Source organism: Lipophrys pholis, assembly GCF_963383615.2.
Source record: "Lipophrys pholis genome assembly, chromosome: 18".
NCBI lineage: Eukaryota > Metazoa > Chordata > Actinopteri > Blenniiformes > Blenniidae > Lipophrys > Lipophrys pholis.
The window spans coordinates 19732890-19754795 of NC_137646.1; the positions used below are offsets into that span (position 1 = coordinate 19732890).

General features: G+C 44.5%; 1 protein-coding gene across 9 annotated transcripts in view; it reads left to right on the plus strand.

The window, feature by feature from the left end:
- Nucleotides 1–2684: 2684 nt before the first annotated feature.
- LOC308124005 (nuclear factor 1 B-type-like) overlaps nt 2685–21906 on the plus strand; it is a 69420-nt gene continuing 50198 nt past the window's right edge. For 4 of the 9 annotated variants that reach the window (XM_080486765.1, XM_080486767.1, XM_080486768.1 and 1 more), the window contains exons 1-2: nt 2688–3056; nt 7359–7890. In XM_080486765.1, coding sequence (XP_080342891.1) covers nt 3039–3056; nt 7359–7890 — 550 coding nt within the window. In that variant the 5' untranslated portion in view covers nt 2688–3038. Of the gene's footprint in view, nt 3057–4139; nt 4744–7358; nt 7891–21906 lie in introns of those variants that run through there. The other 5 variants (XM_080486762.1, XM_080486763.1, XM_080486764.1 and 2 more) reach the window with 2 other exon arrangements.

The window sequence follows — 21906 nt, forward strand, 5'->3', positions numbered from 1 at the left end:
AAAATGAAAATATGTGTGTGCATGCATGTGTGTGATGACTTAAAGGTTTTTTTTGCCATCGTCTCGATGCTATATGAGCGCATCACCTTCTCCAGTGGGTCGAAAACAAGTAACTTGCTGTTCTTCTTGTGCCCACATGGGGGCGGTAGATTTCCATTCAGAGGGACGCGCGCGCGTGTGTCTGTGTCTGTGTGTGTGGTGATGTGCTTGATATGAGGGTAAATTAATGGAGGCACAGAGAGAGAGAGAGTGGTGTGAAGTCATTGGCTGAAATAATGATCTTGACTTTAATGCTACTATTAACAGCAGTCAAGCAAAGTGGAGAAAGTATCATAAGTAAAAACAAGCCAATGTCGATAGAAGGTGCAAACTGTGTGTGTTTGCATTTTTTTTTAAATGGGAGAGTTTTGGTAATAATCAGAAGGATATGATCCATTCAGCCGCAGTGCAGACCTGCTCCTAGTCACACTGAACTTTACACTTAAAACAACCATCGATCAGCCGTATTCACCACCAGCTTCATTAATCTCCCTTTTTTTGAACAAATCTATAACAAATACACACAGACAGGACGAGACTTTCTTGTTGTTTTTTTTTTAAAATATTATAAACATTGTGTTAGTTTCACGTTAACGGTGATGGAAGTCTATTGTGCGGCTCTGCATTCAAACCTTACAATCCACACTTTCTGCTATTGTTGGGGGACGCTTGATGCTCAGTATTTGATAATGGGGCATCCACTGTGTGATTATGCATTACAAGGTTACTCTTTTCATGCAGCTGATTAGTCTGGAGAAATGGCCACATGGCATTATTACTGAGCTACAATACAAGCACTGGGGCAGCTTGTGTTACAACACTGCCTGCAACTGCTGCATTAAGTAGCACTTAAATGAAATGAACGCTCAGATTTGAAGATTGTAATTAAGAAGCAGAATTATGAGCAGATTGTGGTGGTGTAAGTCAGGCTTATTTATGAATGAGTTGTGTAATAATAATACTAATAATAATACTAATCATAATCATAATAATAATAATAATAATAATAATAATAATAATAGAGCAGTATGTCTGGATGCTCATGCTGGCCGGTGGTCCTGCGGAGGTCTGTCAGGTCCCAAACAGCACGTCAGAGGAGCGGAAGTGGGGGGCCCAGGGTGCAGAGTCCCGGGGCCACTGCTGCTGACCAATGAGAGGCCAGAATGCAAACGCTATTACAAAACCGAAGTCGGTCAAGCTGAAGAGAAGCAGCCGCAGGATCCTCAGGCACTGACAGGATGTAGTTTCAAAACAAGAGGGGGGTCTAGAAGGCTTCTTGTTTCCATTCGATTATGGCGTGAGCTTGTTGTCGTCAGGCTTTTGCAGGGTCAGGTGGACGTCTGTGACTAAGAACCTTAGAGAGTAATGTGTTTTTAGAGAAAGTGCAATATAAACATGGAGCATTGTTGTAAATCCTGAATTGTAAGTCCTTCTATCCGTCTGTCCGTCCGTCACCATTTAACACGTGGAACCAATCCTGGGTAACCATGAGAGAAGGCAGGATACACCCGGGACTGTGGGAGGAAATCAACGTACACACGGGGAGAACATGCAAACTCCACATAGAAAGGCTCAACCACTGTGTCACCCCAGAATTGCAGTGATTGCCTGAAATAAACGCTGATATTTTCCAGTTGAAGCTGAAATACTGCATGTCTACTGCACTTTATAGTTCCCTTGAATGTACAGTGTGTGTACTCAAATAACAATGATTGATAATTGACATTTATTTGTTCAGTGCTCTAGTCTAATACCTACTGCTCGGCTTTATTTCTATATGTGCATATTCGATTGTTGCATTTGTCAGCGAGCGATCAGTTCACTCTATGGATTCAAGTTTGTAACGCAATAATGATTTCCTAACAAGAGTATTATGATCCATTAACCTCCAGCAGCATGTTTTGATAAAGCACCGTAGAGTGTTAATGAATGGATGGACATACAAGCACTGCAAACAATGGGAAATAATGGAAAGAATGAAGAAGCATGCTAAATGTACACAAAATAAGAAGGAATACTAAATATTGACAGACGAGGGGACCTGGCCAAATATAAGCAGAATAAGGGAACATACTAATTGCAAACTGTATAAAATTCAAAGGACATACTAAATATAAGCAAGAACAAGAAACAGATAGATATAGATATTAACATTGTATATTATAGAAGATAATATAAACAAAATAAGTAAGCATTCTAAATATGAATAGAAGAATAGGGACCATACCAAATACAAATGGGAAAATGAAACATGTTGAATGTAAAACAAATAGGGAAATGATTAATATAAATAAGACAATAAACATAATCAAAACAGAAGCAAAATATAAACAAAATACAGAGAATAGAGAACTAACTAAATATAAACAGAAGATGGAGAATACTAGCTATAGATATTATCGGGAATATAGAACACAAATAGGTAAACACACTGTGCACAATGTAATAAAATAATCAAAACGTTTTATATATATATATATATATATATCTTTGATTTCCTATCGATATCTGTGACATGCAGTGTTAGTCTGTTAGCATTTCGGTGCGTGTCGAGCTAAAGTGTAGCCTTTATTGTGAAAAGCGCAAGGGGAAGCTCCGCGCCGCCGCCCGTGCGTTTTGTCGCTGGCTGCGCGGAGCCGGAGGGCGGCAGTCAGTCAGACAGTGAAAGTGAAGGCGGAGACCAACCCAGTGCCGAAAACTCAGCCTCTTCTGGATCACGTTCAACTTCCAGTGAACAACCCCACGAAACGATCCAAAAAAGTAAGACTCGAAGAGGAAGGAAGACAAGGGAGAAAAAAAAAAGAGGAAAAAAAAAAACCCGCGAGGTGCTCCTAACTTCTTTTCGTCGCTATCTGCCAAGAATTGTCTTCCGGTGTTGACTTTTTATTTTTTTTTTTTCCTGCAAGAGAAAAACCCTCCAAAGCACAAAGTTGAGCGTGAGAAATGTGAAGCTACCGGCTTGTGTGTTTCCACCAGGCTCCAGGATTCCCCATTAATCCATGCAGTACAGTGCAATGGTACGTGAACATGGATTATTACTACTTTCAAATGTTGTGATTGCGGTCTTTTGTCATTTTATGTGATACTTGTCCTTGCCCCCCCTCCCTCCTTCCCTCCCATACCACCCCCCCCCCCCCCCCCCCCCCCCCCCCCCCCCCCCCAAAAAAAATGTGGGGACACGGGGGTAACTTTACGCGGAGCACAAACACCAGCACGGCGGGCCAAAGCCGAACCAAACTTGGCACGGACACTCCGGCAGCCCATGATAACATCCCATTCCCCCCTTAAATCTGCCAAATGAACTGTGTGTGTGTGTGTGTGTGTGTGTGTGTGTGTGTGTGTGTGTGTGTGTGTGTGTGTGTGTGTGTGTGTGTGTGTGTGTGTGTGTGTGTGTGTGTGTGTGTGTGGACAGCTCTGCAGGGCGCACACACACACACAACTGCAGAACCCCCCCCCCCCCCCCCAAAAAAAAAGTGTTCAATGTGTAACTTTCACTGCTGCAATGTTTTGATACAAGTTGGTAACGCGTGTTCCCTAAAATAATAATAATAATAAAGAGGTGGAAAAGTCAAATCTACAAGTGGAAGAAAGAAAAAAAAAAAACTTTCTAAACGAGCCAAATCCCAAATTCAAACTTCCCTCGTTTGCTTTCTAATGACCACCGGCAATTATTCAATCTGAGTCCTGAAAAGTTTCATTAATCTTCCCCTGTTGGGTTTTTATCTGTGTGGCCGAGAGAAGAAGGAAAAAAAAAAGCCCCGTTTGTTTTCAGTACTAACCACAAACACCGCGTTGACTTGGAAAAAAGGAGTGAGTGCGTCTTGTTGACACAGAGCTGCGGGGTTAAAGGCTGGCCGAGGGAAGATTTCCCCGTTTTTTTTTTTTTGTTTTTTTTTTATTTGTGCGTCTTGACGCTGCGGTCCAAAGTCCCCGCAGCTCATAAAATAATTCTGAGGCTAAATGAATTGGAGGAGAAGAAGGTGCTGGAGGGTGGATGTGGGTTGTGTGTTTGGAGGAGGAGGAGGAGGAGGAGGAGGAGGAGGAGAGAGGAGGAGGAGTGTGACTGTGTAATTACGTGGGTGAAAAAAAGAGAAAAAGTTGGGTCTGATTTGCTGGAATCGCGCAGGAGCGAAGGTGCACCGGTCGATTTCATATCAAGTTTGGTCAAAGCGGGGGTGAACATCACACACCCGGCGCCCTCGCGAAGCTCCCCGTAATGCTTTTAGGAGATATCTGTGCACTGAGACGCGCAAAGAGCCTCATGTAGGAGGAGAGGAGTATCCGCAGCAGCAGCAGCAGCAGAAGCAGCAGCAGCAGCAGAAGCGCAGTCCGCTCCGCTCCGCACCGGCTCCACATCCCGCAAGTGCTTATCTCGTGCATGTCAACTTAAAAAAAAGAACAAGAACAGAAAAGAAAAAAATCTCCTGCATTAAATCTCGTTTTCTCTGCGGTGACGACAATCTTTGGATCGCAAAAAAAAAAAAAAAAAAAAATTCCATGGATGTCCTTGGATAATTTCCTTTTTTCTTTTTTTTTTTTTTTTCTTTTTTTTTGTTGCTCCACGCGGACAGCTGCTCCACACTCTCGCACGGCGCACGTCGCTCCAGGAATGGCGCGATAAAGTGATCGGAGGAATCAGTCCAAGTGCATTGACTTACAGTGTGTAGCCGGCTCGTCATGTATTCCCCGATTTGTCTTACTCAGGTATTTGTGTGCTTTTCTTTTCTCTTTTTTTTTTGGTTTCTATTTAATTGCCGCTGTTTGCATATTTTGGGAAGGGTAATTGTCAGATGGAAGTTGGTAATAGTTAGAAAGTTGTGTGCGTGTGTGTGTGTATGTGTGTGTGGTGTGTGTGTGTGTGCGCCAGTACTGTACAGCTTCAGCCCTGCGTGGGAAATACTTTTCTAAATTACGCAAATAATACAAGATCACTCTGCCGGTGAAAAATTACGCAAAATCAAAGCGGAATTTAGGCTCCGTTTTGAACAAAAACACGTGTGTTTGAGCCACTTTTTAGTTTCCAAATCGTTAATTCCTGCAAAACTCAAAAAGAAAAATAATTTAGGAGTCTAACACACACGTGAGATTACATTTTTTTTAGCATCTCTTGTGTGCGTAAAGTTGTGCGTAAAGATGTATTTTTTTTGGGGTGGGGGGGAGGGCTTTTTGATAATCTTGAATAATTGGCACAGGTACGCTCTTTTCTTTCCCCCCTCTCAGGTTTAATTAGGTTATTTGCGTCCTCCTGTAACCTCACACACACTCCGCGGCCCTGGCCCTCGCTGTGTTTATTTCTTTTCTTCTTTTTTTTTTCATATATATTTATTTTTTTTATTTAGAGTCAAACCCTTATACTTTGTTGGTGGAAGTGAAGTTGGAGGAAGATAAAGCCACTTTCACTGTAGGACGATCAAACGAAAGATAAGGTTGATTCAGCGGTTGGACAGAGTGACTGACTGTTTTGGCTGACTCAGTTTTACTGTTTATATTTTACTTGGCATAAGTAAGTGATTGACTGAGATGTGGTTTAGTTTGTACTTAAGAGGATTGTGCTTTTATGGCCCCAGCTGAAGTGCACTGCATAGGGCCCGGCCAAGTCATTTATCTTTACAGCATTTGGCTTTAGTCAGGTTTAAGAAATTAACAGAATATTTTTTTTGGGGGGGGGGTTTGATCAGGATGGAAGAGGTTGAAGAACAAACATGTCCGAGGCGGTCCCCTGCTCAGCACATTCAGTCACTTTTTGAATTTTAATCGGTAACTTTATAGCAAAGAGAAGTTTGAAAATGTTTTATAAATTTTTTTTTTTTCTCCTTACTTTTGTTTGATACCCTTACATTTATTACTCGGGCTACAGTGAAAATATATTTAAATATTATAAACCGTACTGTTAAAAAAAAAAAAAAAAAAAAAAGTTTGTTCTCTTTGTGTATGAAGCGATTCTGGTTCAACACTATGGTCCTGGAGCAGCGTTTTATTGGCCCGTGCAGTGCAGGGCAGAAATGTGGCTTCCCAGAGACGCAGCAGTGGCAGGCACAGATAGGGAGTGGATTTCTGTGGTTTTTCCTACAGCCTGCTTGCCTGACTGCCCACAAAAAGAACAATATGTGGTTTAACTCTTCAAAAGCCCCCTTTGGGGAGGAAGAAAAAAAAAAAAAAAGTGGGCTGTGAATGCTTATTAAAAGTGACATGTTAATGACCTCAAACAAAGATAATTTAATGTTTCCACTTCTCAGTCAGAGCGGCTGTGATTTCTGACGAGCCCTAAATCACCCACTCTGTCCTGTCCGTTCCCTCACCTACAGGGAACAAGCAGAGAGAAATCACTCCATTTAGGTAGTGAATTAGAGAAGGGTTACATCAGTGCAAAAGCGATTGGCCAAAGCAGGACGTTGTTTTTTGTTTAAATTTTTCAAAAGTTGCCGAAAGTTTATTTGAAATGATTTCTGAGTGTTCAGGTCAAGATGCTCGCTAATAAAGGGATCCTACGCGTTGGGAAGTGTGACGCAAATAGGGAACTGCACATACATAGTGTTGCTCTGCGTGTAAATATTTTACACCACGCAAATTAAAGTCAGCCCAGAAAAGTTTTTGTTTCGATTTAATGCGGGTAAAAAGTAGTCTGTGTTCGGATCCCACTGACTCACCTCAGGCTTTAGGAATGAAGCTGAGCGAGTGCCATTCCACATGCAAACCGCAGAACCCGAAACGATTTGGTGTGAACTTCTTTTCGAGTCCTAACACAACCTTCGCAAACACGCCTCACACTATGATATGCCGCCGTTCCCCTCTGCTATTGTCTCTGTGGCGTTCGGTGCACGCAGCCCGTGCGTCCTATCTGTAGGCTTTCAATTGTCAGGACGGCCGGAATCTACCGAGCTTCCTATTTGGCGGCGGGCGTCCCGCTCGGCCCTCCAGCTTATCCTCCGTTCTCAGCGAACACGGGATGTGGGTTTCATAGTGGAATGCATCGGGTTTGATAAGAGAAATGCGACTGCGAGAGGCGCATGCTCTCAGTGTGCAGCGCCGATACGGGGGTCCTGTTCAGAGCGGAGCCGGGAGTGCTTTCACTCACCGACTCGCTGCTATTGTAGTGCTGGCAGTTGTTTCAACAGTGGAATTTTCTCATCGTACCTGCAGTACGTCCAAATCTGGGATGGCAAAACCCGTGTTTCTGTCTGAACTCGCGCCTCGGACACCGCGTGGCTCGTCACCGGGGGTTTTATGTTGAATGCTTGTGGTCCGCACGCTAAGCAGACCCATATATATCCCCGATTCCTTTTGCTGACATGAGTTTGCCTTCTCACTGTGCTCCTCAGGATGAATTTCATCCCTTCATCGAGGCACTTCTCCCCCATGTCCGTGCCATTGCCTACACCTGGTTCAACCTCCAGGCCCGAAAACGCAAGTACTTCAAGAAGCACGAGAAGCGAATGTCCAAGGACGAGGAGCGCGCGGTGAAGGACGAGCTCCTGAGCGAGAAACCCGAGGTGAAGCAAAAGTGGGCGTCCAGGCTGCTGGCCAAGCTGCGAAAGGACATTCGGCAAGAGTACCGGGAGGACTTTGTCCTCAGCGTGACGGGCAAGAAGCCCCCGTGCTGCGTGCTCTCCAACCCGGACCAGAAGGGCAAGATCCGCCGAATCGACTGCTTGCGGCAGGCCGACAAGGTTTGGCGTCTGGACCTGGTGATGGTCATCCTCTTCAAAGGCATCCCTCTGGAAAGTACAGACGGCGAGCGCCTCGTCAAGTCTCCACATTGCACCAACCCAGCACTTTGTGTCCAGCCACACCACATAACAGTATCGGTCAAGGAGCTGGACTTGTTTCTAGCGTACTATGTCCAGGACCAAGGTAGGTGCAGGCTCACACTCTGTGTGTGTGTGTGTGTGTGTGTGTGTGTGTGTGTGTGTGTGTGTGTGTGTGTGTGTGTGTGTGTGTGTGTGTGTGTGTGTGTGTGTGTGTGTGTGTGTGTGTGTGTGTGTGTGTGTGTGTGTGTGTGTGTGTGTGTGTGTGTGTGTGTGTGTGTGTGTGTGTGTGTGTGTGTGTGTGTGTGTGTGTGTGTGTGTGTCTGACAGAGAGAGAGAGAAAGCGAATACACATGTGTAAGTGACGGCTTGGCCAGGTCAGAGGTCACATGTGTTATGCTTTGGCAGTCTTTACTGAGACTGGCTGGAATGGCCGTTACATTTGCCAGAGAAATAAACATGCGAGTGTGCGTGCGTTTGTGTGTGTGTGTGTGTGTGTGTGTGTTCTGCTATTACATAAAGGCTTACTCAACCAAAAAAGAAAATGTGTAATCAATAATAATTGTTATTGGACGCTGCTTTGCTATCCTGTATGGCAGGATTTGTTTCACCTGATACACACACACACACACACACACACACACTGAAAGTAGACGTTTAAGTCTATAAAAATAAACAAACTCAATAAATAGAACATTTTTTTCATTTGTCAATCAGTACATCTATAATCACAATAATCTAAAAATGTCTTCTTTTTTTTTTTTTACTGTTTTTATGTCATTTTGTTTTTAATAATGGCCTTTTCTCTCTATTCGCCATCATACGTAGTAACACATTGCTTCTCTGTTGAACAAAACGCCTTCATTCTCCCATAAAGACAGTAATAATACTTGATATCATCCGCTAAAATAAATTCACCTGTGAGCTCGATTGCAGGTCAAAGATATGAGTAAACTCCTGGTGTGTTTAACAGTCGAGTCGTGTGTGTGTCGTGTGTGTGTGTGTGTGTCGTGTGTGTGTCATGTGTGATTGTGCTAATTCTTTTCCTTGATTCCTGAAAAGCTGATTTCACAATGGAAGCCTTTTGTGGACACAGTGACGTATCTGATGTGAAAACTGGATCATTTTGTAGCACAGTGTGTTATGGGAGGATGAATTGAATCGACTGCCAGGGAGCGGAATAGGTTTTGACATGCACATTTAAAAAAAACATTTTTTATGAATGAACTTTTCATTTATCGCCCCACCACAATTAAATTACTGTGATTTATTTATTTACTCCAGTCAGATAAAAAAAAAAAATAAGAAAGAAAGACATGTCACACACCAATAGAATTTAGCAGCCATTAAAGAAATCACATTCAGCTAAATAAATAAATAAATAAATAAATTATCTGCCAACATTTATAACTGGACTTTTTTTTTTTTTTGTATGATCTGTCATGGAGATTCTCAGCCACATATTGATGACCGATGAAACGTCACATTTTGGATTGAATGTGAGGAAAATGAACGTTTTTAAAAGGGTTAACGCCTTTAACGGGCATTTAGGGTTTCTGCTGCGTGTAATAAAATTTCTATCATTCACATTGTGCACTTTTGAACTTCCTCCTGTTATCTGCTGACACCATAGGAATCCCCCCCCCCCCCCCCCTTATAGTATTGCAGGTTGAAATTCCCCCTGTGTTAAATCTACAGCAGCGAATAGGCTCTAGTACGTTGCTATTGAGGGAGGAATAGGGGTATAGCTCGCTCATTATCATCAAACCCTGAGCGCCATTTTGTGTTTGATAAGTGCCAGGGAAAGCAGAAGGCACCGCACAGAGACAATAATGGTTGCCACTGGCACCGGGGTTGGCATCAGACCCTCTTTTGTGTCTTTTGTAGGATGCCACCGCTTCTCCACTTTGCATCTGCTGCATTTTTAACTGCTCGGTACCAACTTAAGAATGGCTCTTTGGTGGGTTTCTTTTTTTTTTTTTTTTTTTTTTTTACCCCTACAATATTCACTGTTCCAGCCCGGTTTGGACATTGTTTGCAGCGTTTCGTCAGTTTTTATACGAGAGAAAAAAAACCCCAAAAAAAACCACAAATGGAAATATAAGCAGCGGACGTTATGTTCTGTTGAATAAATAATCTGTGCTTTAAAAAGAAAACAAAAAAAAACCCGCTTTGTGGATCAGAGCGATTATTTACCGACTAAAACTTTGGCAAAAACAAAATAGCATTCTTTTATAGAGACCGCCCTGTTTTCTTCTCCTTTATTTTATTTTTTTTTAAACTTTTTTCTGTTTACTGAAGCGCCCCCCCACCCCCCTTTCTTTAAGTTACCAAGCAGTGCCCACCTCCAGACAATGCAGCCATGTTGTGGTAGCGTGCGGCGCGGCGCCATTTTGTTTCACACCGTGCCAGGGAGGCAGGCGAATCACCAGTAATGGTTGTTAGAGGTTTTGGAGGTTGGCATCAAACTCTCTTTGTCTACTTGCAGCATGCCTTTGATTCGTTGGTTGGCATCCGCAATGCAGTGGGCACGTTGGAAAGTTTTTTGACAGTGGCAGAATGGGAGCCGCTGCCTTTGTTCCGCTGCAACTGCACGAAACAAACAAACATACAATCAAACACAAAGAAGCTAGCAAACGGCTCCGTCCGCAACAGAATCAAGTAGTCGCGCGATCTCCGCGCGGAAATAAAGTCGTTCAGATCGCGCTTTAAAAAAAGAAAATTGACAAAATAAAACGCATTCTGGCCTCTGAAGCGTACTTCTGCTCGGTTGTTAAAAAAAAATAAATTTCCCTGCCAATATTTACTCAACGGGGATTTTTTTTTTTTACTTGCGGTTTATCAATCCCCCCCTCCCGTTCACCCTTCACCCCCCCCTCCGAAGCCCAAGCTGACAGTGTATCTGTTTGCGATGGCGGCGGGTTGCTGCCTGAGAAAGGTCGGCGGGTTGGCAAGCGAGCGTCCTGGGTGAATTTTGAGAGGGCACTCAGCCCCCTTGTTCTGGGGCACAGACGCGTTTAGCCAGGCAGCGCTGTGTAGCACCCATGTGCATGCCCAGATGAATGCCCGCTGGGAAGTAGGGCTTGGGGCCGGAGGCGGGGGGGGAGAGAGAGAGTGGGGGATGTGGCATCCATTGTGCCAACTGGCAGGCCGTGTTCAATACAGGGCCCTGGTTTCTCTCTCTCACACACACACACACACACACACACACGCACACGTACTGCTGCGGCGCTCCAACACTGTGTTTATCATTATCTGATAAAACATGAAGTGTGATTTTCTTTTTTTTTTCTTTCTTTTTTTTTTCTCCCCCCTTTCTTCTTCGTATCATCACCTTTCCCCACCTGGATTCATATTTTGCATATCCAGTCTGACAGCGAGATGGAATAGTTGTAACGAGGCATGCGGATAATCATCGTGTTCGGACACGTCAGGATACTGAAGGCCTCGTTTGTATCTGGGTTTTGTTTTTTTTGTTTTTTTTAAAGCCGCCCGTCACTATTTGCTCCACCACCATTGGGATTTAGGTGAACACTCTCAGTTCAACACGTATTTATTATTACTTTTTTTATTTTAAATGCATGCGGGTGTACTTGATAAAATAGGAAGTATTGAAATATAGAGAAATATCAGGAGATTAGAGCTGCTTTAATTACTCCATTAGTCGTTTTAATGTTTTGATTGATCATTTTCAGTCCTATTAAGGAAGAATTCTTTGATCACAGTTCTCTGAATAGGAATATTTGCAGTTTTATCAGTGCTACCAGATAATGAACCAAAATTCTCTTGTATGTTGAGTGTTGGGCCAGGCAAAACAAGACATTTTTGAGCTTTTTCCTTGTCTTTCATGGAGACGATATTTTCTTCATTTTCTGGTGCTTCGAAAACCAAACATCTCATTAAAAATCAAATCAATCAAATCAATATCGCCGAGCGGTCATTTTGTTTGGATAAGGTGGCTCTCGGTCCTAATTGTCAATTGAATTACAAATGGCGTAAAACCTTCTGGAAGCTGTGAGCAGATTGCCCTCATAAGCAGTGACAGAAAAGGATTGCTGAGGCAGTCCAATGGGGGGACTAAAGAAGTCAAGGTCAAGCCTCTTTCCCATTACTCCGCTGCTGAAAGTTAACACGGCCATAAAACATCATTACCTTGACTTTTTTTTTTTCCTCCCCCCCCCCCTCACTAATGTAACGTTCCTCTTTTTTTTTTTTTTTTTTTTTTTTCACACCGTCACGATAGTTTGTGGAAATAGATGGATTACCTCTGAATACATGCCGCCATGTTAATGGAGACCTTGTTTTACAATCGCCAGACTTAACCTCTGCACCCGGGGTCGTGACCCCGGCTAAGAGATGTGGCAGTGTGTCCTCTGAAGTTTAATTGAGCACAACAGATCAGTGAAAACGCTCCGTCGCGAGCTCGGGTGTGGGGGGGGGGGCACGTGGAGGAGAAAGACTTTTTCTTTTTTCTTTCTTTTTCCTGTGGGGGTGGTGTTGGTCAGAGGAGGTGGCGGATCGCTGCTCGTAAGCCCCCCCCCCCCCTCCCCTTGTTGACCTTATCAATCGGGGTCAAACCGCAGCGGTCGCAGGATCACCGGTGGTCTTTTGGCAACTGTTTGTCTCCGCTCCCCTGCCACCACCTCTGCTCTAGCCGGTGGTCCTCTGGTTCACTGGCCTAAGTGAGGGGGAGTCGGCGCCGCTGCCTTGCCTCCCGCACCCTCCCTGCACACACGTACACACACATGCAGACACACTCCGGTCCTTTAAAAAAAAAAAAAAAAAAAAAAAGGGGTCGGCGTCTTCTTCATGACCGGCTACTTGCCCGCTTGCCGCGCCGCGTGGGGGGGTGGGGGGGAGGCCGTTTGCATCTTGTTTTCCGCCCGGCTGCCTCGGAGGCTTTGGTCAGCGGGCCAGTGCGGAGGCCTGACCCTCTGGGTCACAGTGGAGGTCTGTGACTAAGCACAACATCTAACCCTCCCTCTGCTCCAATCCCCTTATCCTGCGCCGCCATCAGGAATCACCCCGGCGGCACACTGCCCGGCCAAATGACTTTCTCACTCCTTCTTTTCTCTCTCTTTTTCCGTGCTCGTTCTCTGGCTTTCCCTCAAGCCCGAAACTCCGACCATGACAGCTGTCCCGGGCTTCGGCTCTTGGCCAGAGAAAGGGTGGCTGGGTTCATGCCAGAAGTGTGAAACAAAACTTGTAAGCAGACAGCGTTAAGGACAACACTGTTGGGCTTTTCTTTTTCGGGTTTCTTTTTTTTGTTTCTTTCTTTCTTCAAGCCCAGCTACTCCGCTCCCTGTCATTTCCTAGTTAGACGGGTGAGATGATGTTGGGAGAAGAAAGTTAGGAGGAATTTTCTATTCTTAATTTTAAGAGTGAATACTTGGAAGAAAAAAAACAAAAAACCCAAACCCCAGCGAGACCATAAAACACAAATCCTGGGTAAAACCTTAACCATCGTTGCCAAATAGCCATATAGAAAAAGTCTTGACTGTGAACTGCACAACCCTGTGCTTAGCTTCTATTCTGTCTTCCTTATTAGTATGCAATAGAGCCTGCGGTGTCTGGCTACCTCTCTCTCAGAGCCATAACCTATCGAACACATTCTCTCAATCTAATCCACTTAGAACTCCCTCCCAGCTTCACCGCTTGCCTTATTGATTTCCGCTTCCCACTAAATGTCTTCCCGATCCTTTTTCTCTTAACCCAGGAGCTATTTATGTTTTGCAGCGTTCAATCTCTTCTTTCTTTCTTTCTTTCTTTCTTTCTTTCTTTCTTTCTTGCTTTCTTGCTTTCTTGCTTTCTTGCTTTCTTTCTTGCTTTCTTGCTTCCTTGCTTTCTTGCTTGCGTTCTTGCTTTCTATACCACTTCCCTTGCCTTCTCTGGGCTCCTTGGCTGTTTGCGCTCTCCCTCCTCCTGACTTCCCCCTGCCTTCTTCCCCCTCCTGCTCTTTCTCAAACACCAACCTGGGTGCAGTGCAGCCAGGTTGCCTGGCTCAGTATGAGGCTTGTGTTATTAGCAGCGGGGCTTTGCTCGAGCAAATACCTCAAGGCTTAAACAGGCCGTGTTACCTCCTTAGCCCTCTTTTGTGTGCCATGTGTACATAAATCTCCATGGAAACTAGGCAACTCGGAGCAGAGGCCACGGAAAAATGTGGATGCTTTCTTTCTCGCCAAAATTTACAACTCCCTCCTTTGCTTCGCTACAGTGTGTTTAATTTGCTTGTGTCACAGTTTGCGCTGTTGCATCCGTCAAAAAATGAGACAAGGCCTTTCTTAGGCATTGTAAGGCATGGGCATTGTGTTGAAAAGGCTTTTCTTGTGTATTTCAGCAGGAGATTCGTTTTTTCGCGTTACAGGCTACACTTGGTTAAGGGCTGCAGTTTGTGTCATTAGTCTATGGTTAAGATCTCAGCTTCCCCACACTTTCCCAGGCTTTCGGGGAGGACCTCAAATGCATTTCAAATCCCCCCGAGGCCACTTGACTGGAGGACTGGCACCTCCCACTCCTCCTGGATAGATCCCCACCCCCACCCTGTCTGCCAGTCCGACCAAATGAAGACAAATGGGTACATTCACCCCTTATCCCGGGCGCTACACCGTACCTCACTGTCCTGCCTTACAAAGCGCGCCCTCCCTGCTGCCTGAGCTTCTCCATCCAATGGCTGCACTCTCTTCTTTGCTGTCCCACTAGCGTAACTGCAAGAAAAACTTACTGTTGTCCCATCTGCCTGCTAGACTGGTCATGTAAGACAGCGGGGTCTGCGGTGAAAAGGGGGATAAGGAAGTTCTGACAAAAGTCTTACATAGAGAATTGGTGTGAAGATGTTTTTTGACCTCGCATTTCTTCCTAGTCAGTCAGGAGAAAAGCACCCTCAAGTGTCAGAATGAGACTTTCATGCGAAAGCCAGACCCCTTCACCCAGGATGGAGGCCTGTGAACAGCCAGTGAAGGGAGGGAAAAAAAAAAAAAATGAGAAGGGGTAGTGTGTGGGGTGTTATGGGGAACTTTGGGGCAGGGACAGACAATCACAGTGGTTGCCCAGGAGACACTAACTTCTGTGTGCAGCGCCCCCACCCTGCTTTGCCCCATCAAAGTCTTTTCAGCCCAGACAGGGCCGATCAGTGGCCCAGAGTGATGGTTGTCTCTTCTTTTGTCTGGCGGTACAGTACGGCCCATCACTGTGACGGCTCGACAAGACCTGAGCGGGACAGAAAAATAAAAGGCCCGCCATCGCAGCGCTGTGCGAAATGTACTTTTGGGTGGGCATGTTGTTGTTTTGGGGTCGGGGGGGGGGTGGGGGAGTGGGATGGGAGGGGGGTGAATCCCCAGAGGATTTCTTTCTAATGTCGGTGCAGCGGGTCAGAGAGGGGATATGGTGTCTGGGGCTTGGGAATGGCCTGCTTGGGACGGATTCATCAGCACCCCATTGAGTTGTCAAAGCCAGCGAAAGACCGTCCACTCCTCCTTCACATATGTCAGGCTGACTTTAAAAAAAAAAAAAAAAAAAAACCTCCCAAATTTAGAAACCAACTGTCGAGCAGCAGACGATCCCCTGTACTCAGTGTAATAAACAACACAACCCCCAAAGAGATTGTTTGATTTTTATTGACCCATACAGTAAGGAAAGTTACGGCAGCAGAGCGGCAAAGGAAAGCAGGAAAAATAAGTCATTTACATTTTTAGCACTTACATAAACATGCTGTCCTTTATGAAAGACAGCATCTTTTAGCAGTGGGGCTGCGTGTGATTAAAGTGAGCCATATAGAAGGAATGACAGGAGGCGGAGGAGGCGAAAAGAGAGGAGAAATATGGATACCTTGTTGTTTGTAACAACATGGAAATCTCATATCTCAGCAACGCCAGACAGGCAGATGTTACCGATTTGCTGCAGCGCTGCGATCTTCGCTGTCATGGACCATTTTGGTTTTTCCCTTTTACACTGTGGTTGTAAAAGTAGAAAGCTCAGGGAACAGATCCGGGGGGAAAAAAGACACCTTTGGCCAGTTATTTATATTGGAGATTATCATAAAAAATATGCATCCATAAATCCATAATTTAACTTCTGCTTCATTCTGACAAGGATCACAGTGAAAAAAAGACGAATATCCAACAACTCATTTGTGTTGTTTCGTATTAAAAAAAAAACAACATTACAAGAAGCAACAGTTTTCATCCTTTTCTGAGACTTTATCTCGTGCGTATTTACATATTTGGTTAATTTGTAACCATGACTGAAGTTTGAAACGTGTTTAAATGACCTGACCATAGTGTGAATTGATGTGACAGGAAGTTGCTTGTCAATCGCTGAGTGGACCCTGTGATTACAGCCTGCTGCAACACAAACATGATGCTTAATGAAGCCTGTTATTTATATATTTTTTTTTACTGGAGAAGAGCAGGGCTTGTTACCATGGTGTCTCCTGAAAGCCGATGTGATCACAGCGCCGAAAGCTTGAATTCTTATCAAATTGGTCGTCTCCGCCACCGGGGCAAAGTTTCCAGTTTTGTTGTCTGGCGGCGCCGACTTTGCATAAAAACCTTTTGTGATTTAATTTGCGAGTGCAAAAAAAAAAAAAAAAACGTACACAAGGAGACACGTGTTCAGACACCCTTATGTAGGAAGTCATAAACTCATCAACCGCACTAGATTATAACTCACCTGCTCTGTGGGCCACATTTAGATTCAGTTGTGCGGAAACTCCTCCAGCATCTGTCAGGCAAAAATTGAAAGTGGGAGTCCCTTAAAAGCTTGTTCCAGATTTACCAAGTCAGGATTGTAATTAGGCCTCCAACATGTGTGCATACTTACAACCCGCAATTACGTTGTGGATTCTCACCGAAAAAATAACTCCTCTCTTCCAGCCTCCGTCACCGAGGAAATCTGGCTAACAAGAGGTCGTCAGGCTTTCACAGCCACTCGCCCTCTTGTAGTATCCCCCCGTCCTGCTTGTCTAATAAAACGCAGACCGGGTTCTAATTTGAGCTTTGGCCAGTGGGGCCTGTGATGCAACGGCGTCTCTCCCCTCACAGTGTTTCGCGGAATTGTTTGCAACCTGTGGTCTGGGATCTCCACTAGCTGAGCATCGCTTTCTGAGCGGTTATGATAATGACCGTAGTTGACCTGCAGATGGCTAAATGAGTGATGCACAAACTCATCATCTCTTATGGGATCCCAGCTGCGTCTGCTCGGTGTTTCCCAGGAACATCTTCATCTGCTTACGCTGCTCTGTTTTTGTAAACTGTAAGACGCAGACATCTTTTTTTTTTTTTTTCTTCCGCCCCATTTTTTATTTATTTTTTTCTGTAAAACTTCTGGCCGTAACTTGGGTTGCCATGTGTGTCTTGTTAAGGGCAGTTATGACAAATGGCAGCAGCTGTACAAACTAATCTCTCTGTAGCTTTCACACATGGCGCCCAATTAACAATGGACCACTGTGGGGCCCTAATCCATGGTGCAGCCATCCTCTGGTCCTGCTCGCTGAGCCAACTCCCCCAGGAGACTCTTCTCCCCTGCACTCCTGCGAGCCAGCCTCTAACTCCACTCAGATGGGAGCTGGTGAGTGCTGCAACAGTCGGAGACCCGGTAGCCATCTTGTTTGTTTCCATGTTGGGAATTGTGGTTCCCGATACAAGAGAGACAGTTTTTTTTTGTTTTATTTTATTATTTCAATGTGCCATTTCAGAATTCTTTTGGATTGTGTTGCAGCCCCTAAGAGAACGCTTTGCATCTGGAGTCTGCTTGAAGGGTACATTCGAGTGGGTTCACTCACAGTCCTGCTCTCATCCGTGCGCGGCCTTGTGCACATGCGTGGTATTGATTAAAATACACGCATGCAGATGGAGTTGATAGATTTAGCAAAGTGCTCGGTGATTGTGTGGGCGGGAAGAGTGTTTTTGAGCATGTGTGTTGGTGTGATGGAGCTTTCCTGTCAGTGGGCATACTTCCAGTAGTTGCATGATGATATATGGCTGTTTCTTGGGGCCTCAGATAGCTGAATACACTGTTTAATGGACTTAAAGTGTTGGGGGGGAGAGTACTTCACATGGTGCATTCGCTCCTTTGGCAAATTTATTGGTTAATATGCTTCATGAAGGCGAGGGACTGTGAGCTCACACTCTTCTTAACTTTGGAAATTATCCCACCATTGAAACGCACATGCACAATCAATATCCATCTATTTGCCCACGAAAGAGTTTCGGTGTGTGAAGTTCCATCCAAGAACGAGTCAGCAGTGTTTTACATGGCTCAACTCAAGTATTTTCTCGTTCAGTTTTGGATGAGGGGGTAACACTGCCAAAGCCGAAACACTGTCAGACAACATCACTTGGATGCGAACCAGTGTGAACTTCCCTTCCAATTTTTCTTCACCCTCGCCCAAAACAAAGCCACGAACGTGGCTCAAAAGAGGGGTGCCGAAGGGTCGACGGCCATCAGGAAAAACGACGTCGGCCTCTGCCAAATCTATGACATGAATGAAATAAATGGATGAAGGAAAATGATAATGGTTGGGGTGTGATCTCTGGCAGGCGGACCGAAACCAGTGCCAACTATTATGAATGGGGGAAACTGCTGCTGAGCTAATGAAAATGAAAAAAGAAAAAGAAAAAACTTACTTTTTTTTTTTTTTTTTTATCTGCCGTCCAAGAATAATTAACAACGGGCAGGCCTTCTGGTGAGGATGGAGAAAGCCACGAGACACTTGACTAACATCTCACCGTAAAGGAGGACAGTGAGACACAAAGGGAAGTGGGGGGTTGGGGGGGTGGGGGCAGGCAGAGGCAACAAAAGAGCGTTTATTGGGGGACAATGTAAAGTTCTTAGGTACTTCTAAATAGGACAGATAAAACTATAAAAATAGCTTACAAGCCCTGAAAACTACCGAGTGTCAAATTGCACATAAATTGATTACACATAATAACCCATAATGATATCACATAATAACATAAAATCTTTGTTCATGAATGCACTTAATGGCTGCTGGCATACAAGACCTATTGAGACACACATTTACTCACATTGCACCTTGGCATGAACACACCTTCAGCTCTTAACTTAATCCCTCATCTGAGTGTCTGTGGCTTCAGGAATGTCCAGGGATCATATAATATACTGCACTGTCATGTACTCTACTCTACTGTACTTTCCTGCTCATGCATTCAAGTCTAATTTTGATAATCCCCTTGTCAGAGGAGGAAGAACACTTTTCTGGGCCTCTTTAAAATGGATTCTGTTTGGGTTTACGGCTCTTTATTAGAAAGAAAGTGTTCTTGGCCTTGTAGTATGACAGTTAGTACTTTTTTACATGATAATTATTCGACACATTATAAATCCTCAATGAACACTTTCATTTCGACCAGCTTTTGCTGTCTCTCACAGCCATCTCTCCCATGTAGGCAGGCTGACATGATGGAAAGAGCAGAATGGGGGCCAGATGTATGTTTAAATATAGGACCTGACAAGGGTGCAGGGCATGACACCAGGCAAGAGGCCTTTTAGTATCACTTGCACACTATCACGTACGCCCCATCCCATAATGATAAGAACTATATATACTGTATGTAAAGCAAAGAACTGTTAATGATGAATGATGACAGGAGCTCTGTGATACCAGAGGGATTAATGCCGGGATGAGGTACAGAGGCTAATTACACAAGTTAGAGGGTATAATTAAACAAGACGGACCATAAAGTTGAAGTTTTTAGTGGTAGCTTTTGGGTTTTGCTCACTTTCTCTCAGTGATAGCTCAGTTGGAGCAGCCGTTATTTTAATCCATTGAATTTGCCCCGCAGCCAAGAACAGCAGTATTGTTTTTAACCATTAAAGCTTCTTCTTCTTCTTTTTTTTTAAATCGGCATCTTCTATGCCACAAACATCACCCAAGGCCTGACAAAGCGAGCACTGTTTTGGAGGCAAATGCTCAAAACAAAAAAAGTGGTTTCCCCATTATGGCAATCAAAGCAAACGTTATCAGCGATCAACATATTCTCACCCACAGACAGAGAGGAGAAGAATGCCCCATTGACTGATACTGCCTGCTAGGCCGGTCTCGCTGATCTCCTGAAGAAAAGACCAGTGTCGCTGGTGGACCCCACACTCCTCCCCACTGCCTCCCCTTCTCATTGCCTTCTTCCCGCTATATATGTCTCAATACTTTGGGGGATCTTGGAAGGGGGGGTTCGGGGGGGGGGGGCAAAGAAGGCTGCATGTGTGTGTATTGTTGAGGTGCTGCCGGGAGACTCTCTCCCATGCTGGCGGTGTAGAGGAGGGGGCTGAAAAGACGGAGCCGTCACCTGCCAGACTGCTGGAATGTTAATGCCATGGCTCTGATAATTGGATTTTGTACACACCGTCTGTGAGGAACGTCCAGCAACTTTCCCCCTCTTATTGTTCGACCTAGCCCCAGACCCTCAATAGGGCTTGTCTATGTTTATACAAGCACTCACGTCTCAATAAAGACTGTTTACAATGTGTGTGTGTGTGTGAGAGAGAGCGAGAGAGTCAGTGTGATGTTAGACTTTTAAATCGCAGAGCAATTGTGCGTGACGGAGAGACTGAAAAAGAAAACAAGTGAGTTGTCAGATTATTACATTTTGGCAAACATTAAGGATATTAAGAGATTTGTCAGGCCTTAACGTGGGATTTTTTTCAGATTTTAGTGGTGTTGTGGGGAGATTTTGTACATACTTGGATTAAAGGCTTTTTTTGGGTTTTTTTTGTTTCCACAATGAAACATTCAAACTAAGCGGCCTGACTCCCTGCCAACTCTTCGTCCCACTGCGCTCGCACCATGCCTACATGTTCTGAACTTCATTCAGAGTCAAAGGTAGGCACACCCACTTGGAGGTCAAAGGGGAAGAGGAAGCGCTCCCTATTGGTGGAGCGTGTGCGAGGCGTACATGATCTCAGATCATTAGGGAAGTTATGGCTCTTGTTTGCGTTGGAGGGGAGGGAGGTAGGGAGCCTGGAATCAGGCCGGGAGCTGTGACGCACCGGTTTTCCCTCTCCCTGGCCTCCCATGCTATTTCCACCCAGGCTGCAGCGGCTTGATCTGGTTAAACTTCTCGGCTGCACTGACCTGAATTCCTCATATTCACCTCAGAAGACCCTTGCCTTAGCCAACCAACTATTTTTTTTTTTTTTTTTATGTCCCTATAGACTTGCTATACAATGAGCTTTATTTGTTTATAAAAAAGTGTCTTCCTGTACATGAGGAAGCTATGTTTGGTAGAAAAAATAAAAAAGTTTCTCCTATTTCCAGCTGTAATCCCTCTGAGCAGAACTACGAGAAAACAATGACAGAGGTTTTTCTTTTGGCAGAGTGACTTGTTGTGATTAGATAAACAGCCTTTAATTGTATTTAATCTGTGTTAAAATAAGGCATTTGGAACAATTACTTTGGTATGTTTACCAAACAGCTGTTGTGCTGATCCTTTTTTTCCTCCACGTCTTTCTAAGATATAATGGATTTGGTTCAGCCCGTTGGTTAGTGGGAAAATAAGATAGGCGCTACATTAACTTATGCATGGGCTTATATTCAGGCTTCAACTGTTGCATAAAAATCTATTTAGTCTTGGTGGGATTTCATTAAATTTTAAATGGCTTTGGTTAAGGTGCCAGTTTTTGTGTCACTGCAACAGTGGGCCACATTTTCTAGAAAACAAACTTGTTCCATGATAAGGGTGCATTGCTTAAAATGGCTCGTTTGTTTATTATTTAATTCCTAAATTGCAACGTGTTTAATTGTAATTGCCAGCATTCTGCAAAAAAAAAAGTAGAGAATCAGCTGATGAAAGATAATTCTTGATTTCGTAATTGCAAAAATAATCTTGAACAGGCTTCACATTATCCTGCTTTTTTGCTCGCAAAAAGATTCAAGAGCGGCATTCCTCTGCTGCAGGTAGGAGCCCTCCATATTTTCTGAACGTCTTTTCCTTTTAACCTGGCAGTAGCATGCTGTTGCATAAACAATGGTCTGGCCAGCCACCTTTGGGCTATTGTAGCCTTCCACAGGGCTGAACTCTGGCCAAGCGAATGTTGTTGCATGAGACGGCCCCGCAGCCAAACGCACGAGCCAACCAGAGGCGTCCGTTCCAGGAGGCGAGCACTCGGCGGA